The 14,503-nt window shown below is 36.1% G+C and overlaps 1 protein-coding gene across 2 annotated transcripts in view; it reads right to left on the bottom strand.

Moving 5' to 3' along the window:
- Nucleotides 1–451: 451 nt before the first annotated feature.
- LOC110827813 (arylsulfatase B) overlaps nt 452–14,503 on the bottom strand; it is a 78,290-nt gene continuing 64,238 nt past the window's right edge. For both annotated transcript variants that reach the window (XM_087350552.1, XM_022059846.2), the window contains 9 exons: nt 12,672–12,800; nt 12,135–12,294; nt 10,867–11,093; nt 9,427–9,685; nt 8,137–8,294; nt 7,196–7,331; nt 5,051–5,206; nt 3,772–3,966; nt 452–3,361 (listed from right to left, as the gene is read on the bottom strand). In XM_087350552.1, coding sequence (XP_087206678.1) covers nt 2,790–3,361; nt 3,772–3,966; nt 5,051–5,206; nt 7,196–7,331; nt 8,137–8,294; nt 9,427–9,685; nt 10,867–11,093; nt 12,135–12,294; nt 12,672–12,782 — 1,974 coding nt within the window. In that variant the 5' untranslated portion in view covers nt 12,783–12,800 and the 3' untranslated portion in view covers nt 452–2,789. The remainder of the gene's footprint in view (nt 3,362–3,771; nt 3,967–5,050; nt 5,207–7,195; nt 7,332–8,136; nt 8,295–9,426; nt 9,686–10,866; nt 11,094–12,134; nt 12,295–12,671; nt 12,801–14,503) is intronic.

Below are 14,503 nucleotides of genomic sequence, written 5' to 3'. Positions count from 1 at the left end.
AAAGTAAGACTTTTTATTTTTCATTTATCAGAGTATGAGCTGGACTAAAACAGCTAACATGAATTTTCTGCCCTTGGTGTATATACACTGATTGACGTCAATGACAATACCAAATGTTGCAATGTATCAGTTACATTTCCTTCCATATTCAGTGGATCCTGGATATGAGTCTTGGCCCAGTGATTTACTATCTTGAGACTTTTCAATTGATGGCTTCCATCAGTCCTTCGACTGTTTAGATCCTTAAAATGGGCCATAACTGTTTCCCTTCATATAATTTCTCATTAATAATTCACAATAATATCTAAAGTTGCATAACTTATTCAATAGAAAACTCATCTTAAAATAACTTGGGCATTGATTAGTCAGTGATGTAACCATCCTCATTCTCTTTAACGGTATAGCATATGCATCTCCTGCAGGGCATTGAACAACCATTTTAAGAATCATAAACATTTCATATTCTTGTATTGAACTATATACATTTATATAACAACATATATATACACAAAGACATACATAAAATGGAATGAAACAGAAAAGAAAATGATTTTGACTAGTTACAATTCTCAAGTACAGGATAAAACATGATGAAATTTTTTGTCATCATAACAGTTCAATGTCACTGAGAAAAAAAGAAAATCATAGTATTTTCTTGCCAACATCAACTAATTATTGGATACCACTGTACAATTAATCTGATAACCTTTTCTTTAGTATTTCTGTTTTATTTTTCTGATGTATTTTTGGATTCCATCAATTTTTCTTCATTACTTTATCTCTGCTGCTTGTAATTTTTATAAATGACCAGATAAAATCATTATTTGGGAAGTTCTCATTTTATTGCACTTTCCTAGACCTGTAGCAGTACCATAAGCAAAATTACCTGAACACATATTAAATCACTATCCAAATTTCAATCAAGACATCATTGAATGAAAGTGTGAGCTACACTGTGTAAGACTTTGATTGTGGAGACACAGTCCTTCTGCAGCCATTCAGGGTGCTGTTTAAGAAGACAAGAATGCAAAATGGTGCTTCTTGTAACAAGGTTTAATGCTAGGGCCAAATTTTTCTTTTAGATGTCTGCATGAGCCTGATAATGTTGAGATTCAGACCTGGTTCAAATGATAGCAAGAAAATGTTATATAGACCATTTTAGTTAGTTTTTGTTTGTTTTTTTCAAGCAAAAAGAAAGTTATTCATCTTAAGCTCATGATACAGCCAGGCTCCTGAGAGAAATACCAGTGACTTCATTTTCTCATGGAATTTTGTAGCTGCCTCCTTCCAGAAATATTTTGATATAATACCTCCCATGCTTTGTATTCAGTATCTTTGAACCATTCCTAAAATGCCAAAATAACATCGGATGTTCTTAGAGAGTTGTTAAATAATTTATTTAAAGATTACTGGTATTTATGAATTAAAAGACCTGTATAAATGATACAATAGTCAGGGCCAATTGTAAATACACTGGGCTTCTTTCAGGCTGGAATAAACTGAAGTTGGGCTTAGGTGGGGTATGATTAACATATTTGAAGATGAACTTTGGGCTCGGACTGGACTGGTTGAAATTCTAAAATTTTGGCCTGTGCAGACCTCTAATTCTCTCTCCTACACCGCAGACACATCAAATTCTACATATGCCTAAAGTCTGTTTGTGGTACCATTATAATTGCAGCTGTTACACAGATGAAGATACAGTATCTCAATGGATTGAAATATCCTAATCATAATTACTATTTTTGTAAGGCTTTCTGTATGGCATCCTTTAATGCTGCAGTAAAACTACTACAAATGCGATATTTTATTTGATGAAGTCTCTTTGGTCAATCAGCCATGTTGATATGAAGTAAATTTTTGTGTTTCAGAGACTGTCTCTATCTTCATGTACTGATTTGAGAGGTGATCCAAATGACCAATGTATATGCAACGTGGACCTAGCAGAATCCTAGACATATACATGTGATCCAAAGTCATTGTTACAATAATGTAATCTGAGGTCACTGTTTTAACATGTGAACCAAGGTCAATGTTGTAATGTGATGAACAAGTGACAGACAGATGTGAACAGGCCCATGAGGTGTTATTTGCTCATAATAAAGCATTAGGGAACACCTGAGAACTGTTCAGTGTCCACCATGACTTAAATACAAATTTGAGCATAGCATATTTACCATACAGTATACTGTTGAAGTGGCTGGCAACACTGTGCAATCATCGATACACTGTCATGTTTAATTATTAGATAACACCTATTTCTGTTTAACACTGAACACACTAAGTTATTGTGAAATTCTTTTATAAAAATTTATTTTTGGTGTATCTTTAGTTTACTTTCTGTTATGAATTCTTAAACTTTTTAAATCAGACGCATATTAACAGGGCTTCTTTTTACTCCACAAAGTTTATCACGATTCTTCAAATCACCATGTATATCCAAAGAAAACTTTGCCACCCAATGAATTAAACTAATTAAAAAAAAACAATCAACTTAGTAATGTGGTTTCCTGGGTCTGATGAATAACCCTTTTTGAACTGAGCTGGTACCTTTTGAGATAATTGCCACTGAACAAAACAATGGATCACTAAATTTTTTAATTATCATTAATTTATTATTCTTGCTACCCTTATCAAAGAAGACTGAAGGATTTGAAGGAAAGTGAACACTGTGACGTCTCTCCAGAATGTCTCATATTAATCATCAAAATTCACTTTGAAGAATACTGCGTGTTACAAGGTTACAAAGTGAATCATATAAATGACTCTTATAACCTTACAGTTATTGATCATTGCAGTGCTTCTTTTTGATCACTGCTTATATCTACATCCTTGGCTTTTATGAGGAATGCAGATGAAAAGTAACTTTTCTGTGGTGTGTCACTGACTGACAGTTTCACAGCAGCAGCAATAATGGAAAGCATTATCACCAAAGAGAGGACTGTTGTGAAGGACAATGTTGTTACAGGACTTGTTGGTAAAGGTAATACTGTTATACTGTCATCAGGAGTAACATTGTCATCCTTCCAGTTTACCCATGTGTTATTCCAGTAAATGGGGTTTGACACTGGGTCTCCAGGAATATTTAGAGGCTTTACCATTGTCTCCTTGAACCGTTCGAGAGACTCCTCAAGACTGTGGAGAATGAGTGGTCGAGCGTGTGCCAGATTTTTGGTCTCACATGGATCATCACGGACGTTAAAGAGACAGGGTGCTTCCCGTGGCCGGCAGGCTATCTCAGAACTTGAATTATTTAAAAAGGTGTGGCCACTCTTTTGAATACAATGAACTTCTGCCTGGTGTCGCAGCGAAGCTACTGCTGTTTCTGACAGCAGCTTCAGTCGTTTAATGCTTCCTTCACCTGAAAATATATTACAATAGTCCTTTAACCCTTCAATATCAACTAACTATACAATATCTGGTAGCAGAAACTACAAGTTCAACATCATTAATACCAAAGCCCAAAACTGGACATGATCATGAGCCAGTTTCATTTACTTCCTAACTTCATAACTTATCAATTTCTCTTGAGATTCAGTCCTTATTTAAGTGGAACACACTGCCTCCATTTTTATGCATCTCTACAATGCTGGTGACCACCAAGACTACACAGTGCTAATTATTATTATTATTACAACAGTTCACAATCTGAACTCTGACAATTATGAAAAGTTAATTTCTCATTTATGAAGTTTTGTTTTGCATCATGATATTTATTTGATACCAGTTTGGAAAATATATAATTGCTATAGTGTACACGTTTGCACTTACCTTTCTTTGAAATCTCATTTTCTGACATCCTTTCCAGTTTCTTTGCCTGGAGTTGTAGTTTAGTGAGGAATCCTGTTATGGTAACTCCAACTTTTGAATTCAACACTGCTTCCATATCATACCTGTGTGACTTGCCCTCACTGTCCTGACCAGATTCACCGTACCATTCATCTGTTTTTCCTTCCTGAGTAGTGCCTTCATGTGTAACAAAGATAAAGAATGGATCAGAATTTTGTGTGATATTTTATTCTCTTTAATGCAGCATTTACCAAATATTTTGAACAAAGAACACAGTAGGTTACAAAAATACCAACACTGACAAGAGACAAACATGAAGTCAGAAGATTACAAACAGTAGGGTGGAGATAAATAAATTTCCTACAGAATATTAAGAAATAAAATGAAGCGATAACCTGGAGTCTAGCTGTTTTGAACAATTTGTTTTGTGGTCTTCCTCTATCTCTTTACGATAATTATGGAACAGTGCCTTCAAATAGGCCATGACTGCCTCTCCTCTAAGCCCTTTCAGATTTGTTGTTCACAATGAATCAATTCATTTAATGTTACATAAACCATACGATCAAGCAAGCATTATTAAATAAGCCAGAAATTAATCAATGGATAAATAAAGTTCAAAACTAGGACACAGACAAAATCTGAAGTGGAAATTCCATTTGAAGAATTAATGAAATTGAGGATACAGTGTTATGGTCAATTGCCATGATCATGCCAAAGAATCCGTCTGTTTCCGAGGCTTTGTTAGCTTTTTTGTAACAATAGAGTTTTTTACAGTTAAAGGTTGTTAGCCTCATGCCCAACCAGGATCTATGGGAGATAGGAGTTGAAGGCGGCTGGATTTTGTTGGTCCAGAACAGGGGCTTTGGTTAATTTGGTGATGAACCTTCGAGTTCTGTAAACCATCTGGTTAGTTAATTAGTGGTGTAGACATTTTTCTCACATGAATGATAATGGGATTCCTTTGGGACAATCAGAAATAAATTTGAAAAACTTACCAACAGGGAACCAAGAACAAGCTGGAGAAACCAAGAGTGGATGATATACAAAACAGTATGGAAACAGTGGATACAGATTAAAGACAGATACAGATTATGGGACGGCAGAGAAAAATGGTGAATACTTTGTCAAAAGTCAACGTTCCAATTTAAAATGTTGATTGATAATGAACAAAACAATCAAAGATATTTCTATCATACTTCACAATATAGAAATCATGCTAACTTATTTTTGGCAATCTTTCATTCAGACAGAATCCTTTTACCTGCAATGTATTTCCAGTCACCTCTTCGTAAGGATGCATAATCTTCAATAGGATCTATGTTATGGAGAACTTCTATTCGTGGTGATGGTAGGTCCTCCGAGAGAGCCTTCCACATGTCAATCCCATCAATATCACCCAGTTCATGTACATCTAGACCTTGAATAGTACAAACAAATATTACAAAATTTAAGGAAACCACAGTCTTTATTTGTCAAATACTGTGTATATATACTTCACATTTGTACCATTTTGCAGGTAAATCTCACAGAAAAACATTATATTCCCACTAATTCTTTCTGTGCGAAATCGTATTTTGAAAAGTGCTTTCTTTTGTCTGTAGGCCTCTATAGTATTGATGATGTTGTAGATGTAACTCTAATTACTTTATATGTATAACTTTGTATTGACAAAACATCACAAATAATTGAACAAACAGCGAAAATGCAGTTGAAAAAGTTCTGTCACTGGGAATTTAAACCCTAAAATTATACATCACAGAAGTGTTTGATATTCCTCAGCATGGAATCTTGTCTGGGGCAAGTTTAATTTATATGCTGATGTCCAGAATACAAGATTACTGTTTGAAGGGTTAGGGTATTTTATCGTGAACCATGCCAATAATAACCAAAATACAGAAATACAAATACCAATCATTATAATGATATGTAACCCTTTGAATATGTAAACAGATACAGATCCTGAAGAATTATGTGCATCAAACATAACCTCAGACAATAATATCAAACAGTTACACAACACAATCATTTCATGTCTCAAGTTTTGCTAAATAATCTCTGCAAGTGGTACTGTGTGTCTGTGCCTGTGTGTTTGTGGGCTTACAGACACATCAGCTTCTATGGCTACTTCTACCTATCTACTATTTAAGAATTAAAAAAGCGAGCTGTGTTACAAAACCTGGCATGATTTACCCACATGCAAATGTGCAGAGGCAAGAAAGCTTACTAAAAAGTAATAACAACTACAATAAGAAAATAGTATAATAACCACAGGCCAGGCTGTACAGGGATTTTCCCATGGGATCAATATTAAAACAGCAGTGTTAGTAAAACATAGTTGTTCATTAAAACTTTATTTGCCAGTTTGTTGAAGGGCCTGGCAGTATATATGTGCTAAATCAATAAAATAAGTGTTCTTAAGTCTCTTCTGAGAAAAAATAAAAACTAACATAAAACTGTGTCTGTTAAATTGACTTAGCAAGTCCTCTTGCATTTAGAAAAGCTAAGAAATTAGAAACTCTATAGTGATCATCACCATATATGTCAGATAAAGTGCCATTCAGATTGAATGCAAGGTGGCTTCACCATAAAGTGATCATTCCACAAAAAAATGTGACAGTCAGTGGTACATCATTTTTAATACAGACAGGTGCCAGTTAACCATGCAATAAATTGTCATGTGTTAGGCGAGTGTGACTGATGCAGAGACATATAAGCATGCCCCTCTTTTTCCTGATGGAATCAAAGTATGAGTGCCACACCAATACTGATGGCTTCACCACATACAGTTTGTTGCACTGAGTACTGGACAGAACAGTGCAATGGAAGAAGGCACAGACATCACTGTTTAGAGCTCAATCAAATGCCAGGGGTTCATGCAAAACAGTTCCTTTAGCTGCCACGCTGGCAGAGTCACTGCTGGGTAGACATGTGTAGATAAGTATCTAGCAAAATATAACAAATTTCTCTGCCTTCTGAAGATGGGATGCTTGAATCAGAATAACAACCAATGGAGTGATGATAATTGAATGGTTGGATGTATAACTACTGAGACTCAGCAAGGAGAGTCTGTGCAGATGAAGTTATTAAATGTGCTATGAAAGAATAATTTAATGCTAAATATAATGTACATGATCTTGAATTTGTCAGTGGGTACACAGATTCGAATCCAGATTGAGGTATTTATGTGTGTCCATGTTCTTCTGTGTTCTCATTGTTGTTGTTGCCCAGCGTAGGTAGAAACCTTGTGATGGGCAAATCCCTTCTTTGCAGTCTTACTGGATGTATAAGAATTTATAGATTCTGAATGATATCTGAATTATAATAAACCACAGGTCCCAACTATGACAGCTGAAAAACAATAATTTAATTGAATCACTTATAAAGAATGAACAATGATTGAATGTACCTGCAGCAGAATAGAATGTGGGCAGCCAGTCTGCAATGTGCATCATCTGATTTGAGACTCGTTGAGTAGACTGCAGAAGGGGGCTCCAGAGGGCAGCAACACCCCGAACACCTCCTTCCCAAGGGCTCTCCTTCATCTTAAAAACACGGGGTATTTTATGAGATACTTGAACAAGAATAGTTTAGTAAGTTAACTAGCTGAATGCCAATTAAATTTTCATTTGGAAGTTTAGTAAAACATAGCCATTTAACACAAAGAACAGATGTCATAACTCAAAATAGAAGCATCAGTCGATGGTCTTGATTCGGAGCAAGCTCCGGTAACCACAACTTTTCAGACTATAGCTGTGGGCTAGTTATCTCACCTGTCTTGAACTGTAAACAGATTTTCATGTCTTTAGTTTTTCATTCCACTTTAACACAAGCATCTTAGTTAACAAAAAAGTCATTAATACTGATTGAATAAGCCACACCACAGCACAGAGCCTATCTTGTTTTTATGGATTCTAAAGATACATAGCTCTTTTCACAAAAACCGTTCATTAGATTCCATCACATCTTAGCTCAATTTAGTGTTCATATTCTCACCTTATTTTAAAAATATGCATTTTGATATTATTCTAAATATTCATCTAAAACTGCCACATTGCCCCTTCACTCAAGGCTTCCCATCAAACAGCGGACTCTCGTGAAAAAACTGCTGAACCACCCATAAAAGTGGGGGAATTTCATAACATGCCTAGCAACTTTTACCTTATAAAATGGATTGTGCTACATGGAATTAATTATGTTCCTAACTGAAAACATAAAGGGATTTATATTTTGACTGAAATTTATTGGTTTAGTTAAAAATAATTATCAGCATTTATACCATTTGACTATTTGAAAAAAATCTTCCTTCTAAGGAGAATACCACTTTCACAAAAAGTTAATTTAACTTACCCCCCTAAGCGGAAAATTTGATCCCCTGTTGGAGTGAACACCAAATGTGGGTGCCCCATTATCAGACATGAATAACACAATAGAGTTGTGAAGCATTCCGTTTGTTCTCAAGGCTGACATTACCTCGCCAACTGATTGGTCCAACTTCGATACCATTGCTGTCAACAAGAAACAAATATCTATCAGTACCTATAATGAAATGTGGTATTTTAAAATTTTACTATGTAATAACTTTTCAGAAGTTCTTATTGTCAAATTGACCACTATCTTTTACATTCTTGTACAAATTTGGTTATGTGATTCTTCCAAAGTGGCAGAGTCAACCACATATTTAATGTATTTACAATCATTTATTTGGGATAACCCGAAGCACAGGAATTAATAAAGATGCAGTGAGCTGCCTGTCAGTCTTGACAGATTGTGAATCGAAATATAACTATGAACTATTCAAACTTGTTACACGTCAAAATGCAATTAAGTAGAATGGTATGAGGGCAGGGGAAAATGTTACCCAGAATTTTCAATGTCTCTCGATTCATCTATCGTCTACAAATGCATCCTAAAAATTCTATGCTACAGGGATGGGACAATGTACACAACTGTGTAAATTCTTGGCAGTACTTTGAGAAGCCAGCCTAATATGAAATTGGTAAGAAAATTTGTTGACACACTATGATCAACATTCTAGGACAATATGAACTGTCTGTGTATTTACAGTGCAACATTTCTGTCATAGAACTCTTCATAATCTCTATGTGGGCTTAAAATAGGTTGTAAATTAGTGCAATGATATCTTAGGCAAGTAGTAACAGTCTGTCTTTATCATCAGGGAATGTAATTTGTTGATTGCTTTTGGAAAAAAAAAACAACTGTGTAATTGTATGTTTTGAACCTTATTTTAGTAAACTGATAAATATGATAACATTTTATCAAAGGGAAAAAATTTGCCAAAGCCACATGAAAAAGTATCATTGTGATTTGAGAGGACTGTAATACAAAGTTACAAAATTTTAAAAAAGTGTTTTTTGTGGCATTATGTCTTACAGATCTATTTATTATGAGTTCTTTGCAGTTAATGCAAGAAACAAAAGGAGGTCAAGGAAACTACAAAAAAGTTGGAGGAGGAATGGGGACAGCAAGAGACATGGAAACAAATAAATTTAGTATTTTATGTCACAAACATACTTTTGTAGCAGGAAGCCTACACTGTTTCCTGACTTCTTGAGTCTAAAGAACGTTATTCCATCATATCACATGACTGTGTTATTCTGTAAAGCTAAGAATATCTACCTGCATACATTCTCCTTTCTGGATCTTCAATGTATGCGAATTTTGCTACTTCTTCATCTGGAGCCTGAAATGGATCCTCCGGATTGCCTGTGTGCGGTGCTAGATGTGATAGGTAGAGGAATAATGGCCCCTTCTGACTGTCATGTGTCTCTATTATATGTACAGCCTCATTTGTGAACAAATCAGTAGAATACTGTCCACGGGAAAGCCAGTCCACGGTCATGTTCCGGCGCATGTCGTATCCCTTGTATGGCACAAGCTGAAAACACAGATTAATTTCAAATGACTGACAAACTCACCAGCCACGTGGAAGAGAATCAACCTTCCCTCACATCTTAATTCTGCAGGATCCATTTTAATTTTATTCTGTCATTTTGCATGTACAATCCCCAAGTTCTTTCAGGTTTTCAGATCAAAATTTTGTACATGTTCCTCATCTCTCACACGTACTGTCCACCTCATACTATTCAATGTGATCACTTTATGGTATTTATTTATTTATTCATTTCTGGTTTATTGAACAACAATTTTGGTAGCTCAGATTTTTAGCACAAGATGATACGATGATTAATGAATTATAAACTGGAAAATATATGAAAGGAAACTGACATGGCCTAATTTAAGGTACTATCTTGGTGTATGTATGTGGGGGGTGAGGGGGGGGTGGCTGAGGGAAACCACAAACACATCGGTCAGGACTGCTGGTCACCAGCTTAAGATTTGAAATAAATCTCCCAAATATGAATCAGGTGTGATAACACTTGACTGTAATGTTTGCTTAGTTGCCTAATAGAATTTGTCAAAGAGTATAAATTGTAAAGCTCCTTATAATGCATATTTCTCCACTCCTTTGTTATCTCTTCTTGTTTGGGTTCAGATATTCTCCTTAATACTTTGTTCTCGTTCTCAGTCTATTGCTTCCGTGAAATGGTGAGAGACCAGGTTTTACATTTCACATCCATATCATCCATGCAAACATCAGTGTTTCTTATACTTTAACTTGTAAGTTCATTGATAATGAAAATAAAACATTCTGAATAAAATTTTAATATTTCTACTTGAATATAATTTCTGTTTGCTATTACTGAATGTTTCTTATTTTGAAAAAGTCTTCCTATGTTTAAGCACCATATCAGCAGCATGTGAAGGCTTAGTTACACACGAACTTAACGTCGTTACTAGATGCAGATAAATTGTATCTTCACCACTGCAGAAATAGCCTCTAGTTTCTGTTGAACCGGAGGTTGGTTGGGCCGAGAGCCCGTCTGGACACAATTCTGTGAAGATAGATCTCTGCTGGGAAGCAAACTCCAGTCACTGATCACATAACCCATTACCTTCGTCGACAACGCAATCCCCATTCTTTTTCCATGTTATAAATTATATGATTTACATGGAGTAGACAAAGTTTCATAAAATAAGATACTGGTTATCAATTACCGTTGCCCTCATAGTGTGGTCATAATAGTCGTGGTATCCATTCCAGTAGCCATAGTGGGAATCAAATCCACGGTATGTTGGTGTGTATTCTCTGCGATGGAAACCAAGATGCCACTTTCCCACTGCATGAGTTGCGTATCCTGCTGCCTTCAAGTACTGAGGCATGAGCGTTTCCGACAGAGGCAGTCCCCAGGGTTCGGGAGCAAGAATCACCAAGTGTTGCATGCCTGAGGAAAACAACATAATCTAAACACTAATATTCTTCATGCGAATTCAGGTTTTCATGGCAGTGTTTGTTCAGATTGTGGGTTGTGACAGCATGTAGGAGGTTAAAATTTAGACCATATTAAGATGGAGGCAGTATGAAACTCTGAAATGTTGGTAATCACCTTCTATACTACATGTATCAGAACTCAGGACATCACAATTTGAAGCTGTACACTTTATGGATTAAATAACCTCACGGAATCTTTCTTGAGGAGATGCTCATAGTTGATTAGCTGACAAAGAACGTTTTTCTAATTTTGTGGAATCCGAGGGCTCATCACTGTGTTCGAAAGAGGCTGAGTTAGATGAATGCAATCTACAGTGTCACGCCTCATTTCTCTAAGACCTGTTTTAACGGTATCCATATACGTTCAGGTCTCTCAAGTGGTCTTTCTTTCGAGTATCCGGCTAATAAAATATGTTATTGTTGTATTATTTTCCTTTTAAAAGTTCTAATTTTTTACACTAGATTTTCTAAATTAATTTTTAATTTTCGTTTAAACCAGACAGACCCCGGTTAATCCGCCACTGGATAATCGGAGTCCACTATAATTAATTCTACAGACGTTTCTTCTACTTTAGACACATTTCGGCTGTTATGTGGTCATCTTCAGTATGCTCCCGTTATGTTTTTGTACGCTTAATTATTATACAATATATTCGAGAAAAAAAATTAATTGACATCGTGTTCAACTGATCTACATGTTCACTGTTGTATTTTTCTGTGGAAACCGTTCAATGCATAAAATCAAAATGACGCACATCAGCAACGTAATTAATATAAAAACTGTCATCACATTCTTCCAGACTTTTGATACTTTCTTCATTGAACAACGGAAAAATATCTTAATAGTTTGGTAAGCAATTTCATTATTTCAATGGGCTTACAGTTTATTTTAAGAATACCACGGGCGAAGACGGAAAGCTATGACTAATTCTTGAGCAAATTTGATTCTTTGAGAACATATGAACCCTTACGTATTACGAGAAAATGACCTTACCTGTATGTGTCGGGTATTTCCCGGTCATGAGGGCAGATCTGGAAGGGGTACAGAGGGCCGGCACATAGTGGCTGTTGAGAATGATTCCGTTATAGGCCAACGCGTCAATATTTGGCGTCGGTATCTGAGAAGAGCCGTGGAAACTTACGTCATTCCAACCCTGAACAGACAACACAATATGCTACACCGATAGAAACTCAAGCTATATCTGATAAATATCAAGTTCTAGGGTTTTTCTTATTTGTGGACACTCACTGCGCGCATAAATATGTTTATAATTATCTGCTTCTTCAGAACTTGCTGTTTTATTAACACCTTCCAGAGATGATGACCTTGGGAGAGCTCACGGACGTTGTGGGGGAAACACATTGACCTTGTCAAAATTATAACGATTTAATTGTCCGCGAAGTTTTCTCAAATGGAATTCATCAGTTTTTGCAATAGATTTGCCACCATCGGGATTCCGCGTGGGTCCGCACTGCCAAGGTCAAAGTTTTCTGGTGGGGAACAAGCACCATACTTGTGTAACAGTCTTACCAAATCGTCTGCCAAGATGATGATGATATTTGGTTTCTCAGAGGGATGTGACGATTCAGTAACTCCAACAAACAAAGCAAAACTTGTAATTATTAGTTGACATATTGCCATTGTAGTTGGTCACCAAACCTGAAAATAAACGTGGAAGTCAGTTTATTCTTAAATTATTTAACAACGTTTTCTAAAATGCTGTCAAATAGAATGAGTGTCCAAGAATTGGAAAGTAAGAGGTCGTACGTGGACTGAAGTAAATCACGAAAAATATCAAAGAAAACTTGTCTGTGGGCTGATCTGGGACTTCATGAATATGAAACAAAATTGCTAATATTCAGGAATAATTTACTTTAAAACGTAATATAGGAGATAATTTCTTCGACACAGAATATATTTATAAAAGCTGCAAACAGTTAAGTTTCTGACTAGTCAACAGCACAGAAACTGTCAGGAAATATCCAGTTACTTCGAGACGTAAGGAAAATTATGATCACAAAATGACTGTAGTATCAAATGCAGATTAGGTAAATCTACAGCTGTTGGCTGGCGTACTCATGCAAACAGGCACAAAGTGTGCTCATAGTTAGTTCGTACTGTAGTCGGAGTAAATCTGTGCATTTTGCCTCGCGTCACTAGCTTTCACGCAAAAGGGAAACAAACGCACATACCTTGTAAACTAAAGACATTACAGACACACGAAACGAGACAGCGAGTTACAAAATACTGCCTCTAGGAAATAATATTTGCACAATGAAAAATACGTGATTTTTTTCTGAACCCCCCACCCTATGATCCCTTTGCCTTTTACTTCTGACAGATCTCGAACGCACAGATTCGCCCCGAGTACAGAAATTCGTGTTCAGGTCGCGTCATATTGTAACCTACCAGCGCCAGTCCGTCATTTGTCTCCGATCGAAGTACAAGGATTTCCCTTTTTCACAAGTACAACGAGTGTTCATTGTCGAAAACTACCTGGCGTCTCATTCTTTCTTATCTTACCAGATTTACGGATACATTTCTCGATTCTCAAGCGCCAAATAAATAATAATAAAGCATTTTGTTCGTAGTAGCTGGCTGTCCCTACCGGAACAAATACTTCAACTGTAAACATTAGTTAAAAAAGTTCAAATAATGAAAATTTTACACTGATGTGAAGTGAGATGATACGATCCACTCCAGGAACTGAAACAGTAACCTAAGAAATTTGCCCTTGGCTTCACATGTTAAATCATGTCATTCTTCCTTTGCTATCACCGTAAGAACTGTATTCGGGCAAATCATGTTCAGGTTCTAGATCACAGCACATCCGAATCTGAATAAAAATCAACTTATCAATCTCGTCTGCGCCGATATTACGCAAACGTTTTGCCACTGCGTTAGCAGCCGAATTTCTGATTCTGAAAAAAACATAAAATCAAATTCCATGACTTCATGAACGTCAACATTATGTTATCAACTCGCAGCTGTAGGTAGAATAAGTAACATAGAGTGTTATACTTCAAGTGGATTCAGTCTGTGTGTACCAAATTCCAGAGTACTTTTTAGCAATAAAATTACCCGTTAGACACTTTAAATAAAAGTCTGGGGGAGGTCTTATCTTCACGCCCTGTTCAAAGGTCTACAAGTGTGGATAAATTATTACCCAAGCACTTTGTGCTAAACAAATAATGTTACAGCCCACAGCAGTAAACAAGTTCTTAAAAGTCTCGTTACTTCCCGGATCCCGGCAGAAATTACTATAATATAGAAGAGATGATTTTATTTTTAAATTGGCAGTTACAGCCGGGAACGGGAAACAACAGTTTCATTTAACTTAATAGATAAACGCACTATAAAAT

Source organism: Zootermopsis nevadensis, unplaced genomic scaffold (genome assembly GCF_977971745.1).
Source record: "Zootermopsis nevadensis isolate Lab colony 2312 unplaced genomic scaffold, Znev_1.0 Znev_ptg000017l, whole genome shotgun sequence".
In the NCBI taxonomy this organism is placed as follows: domain Eukaryota; kingdom Metazoa; phylum Arthropoda; class Insecta; order Blattodea; family Termopsidae; genus Zootermopsis; species Zootermopsis nevadensis.
This window is presented reverse-complemented; position numbering and strand designations above follow the sequence as displayed.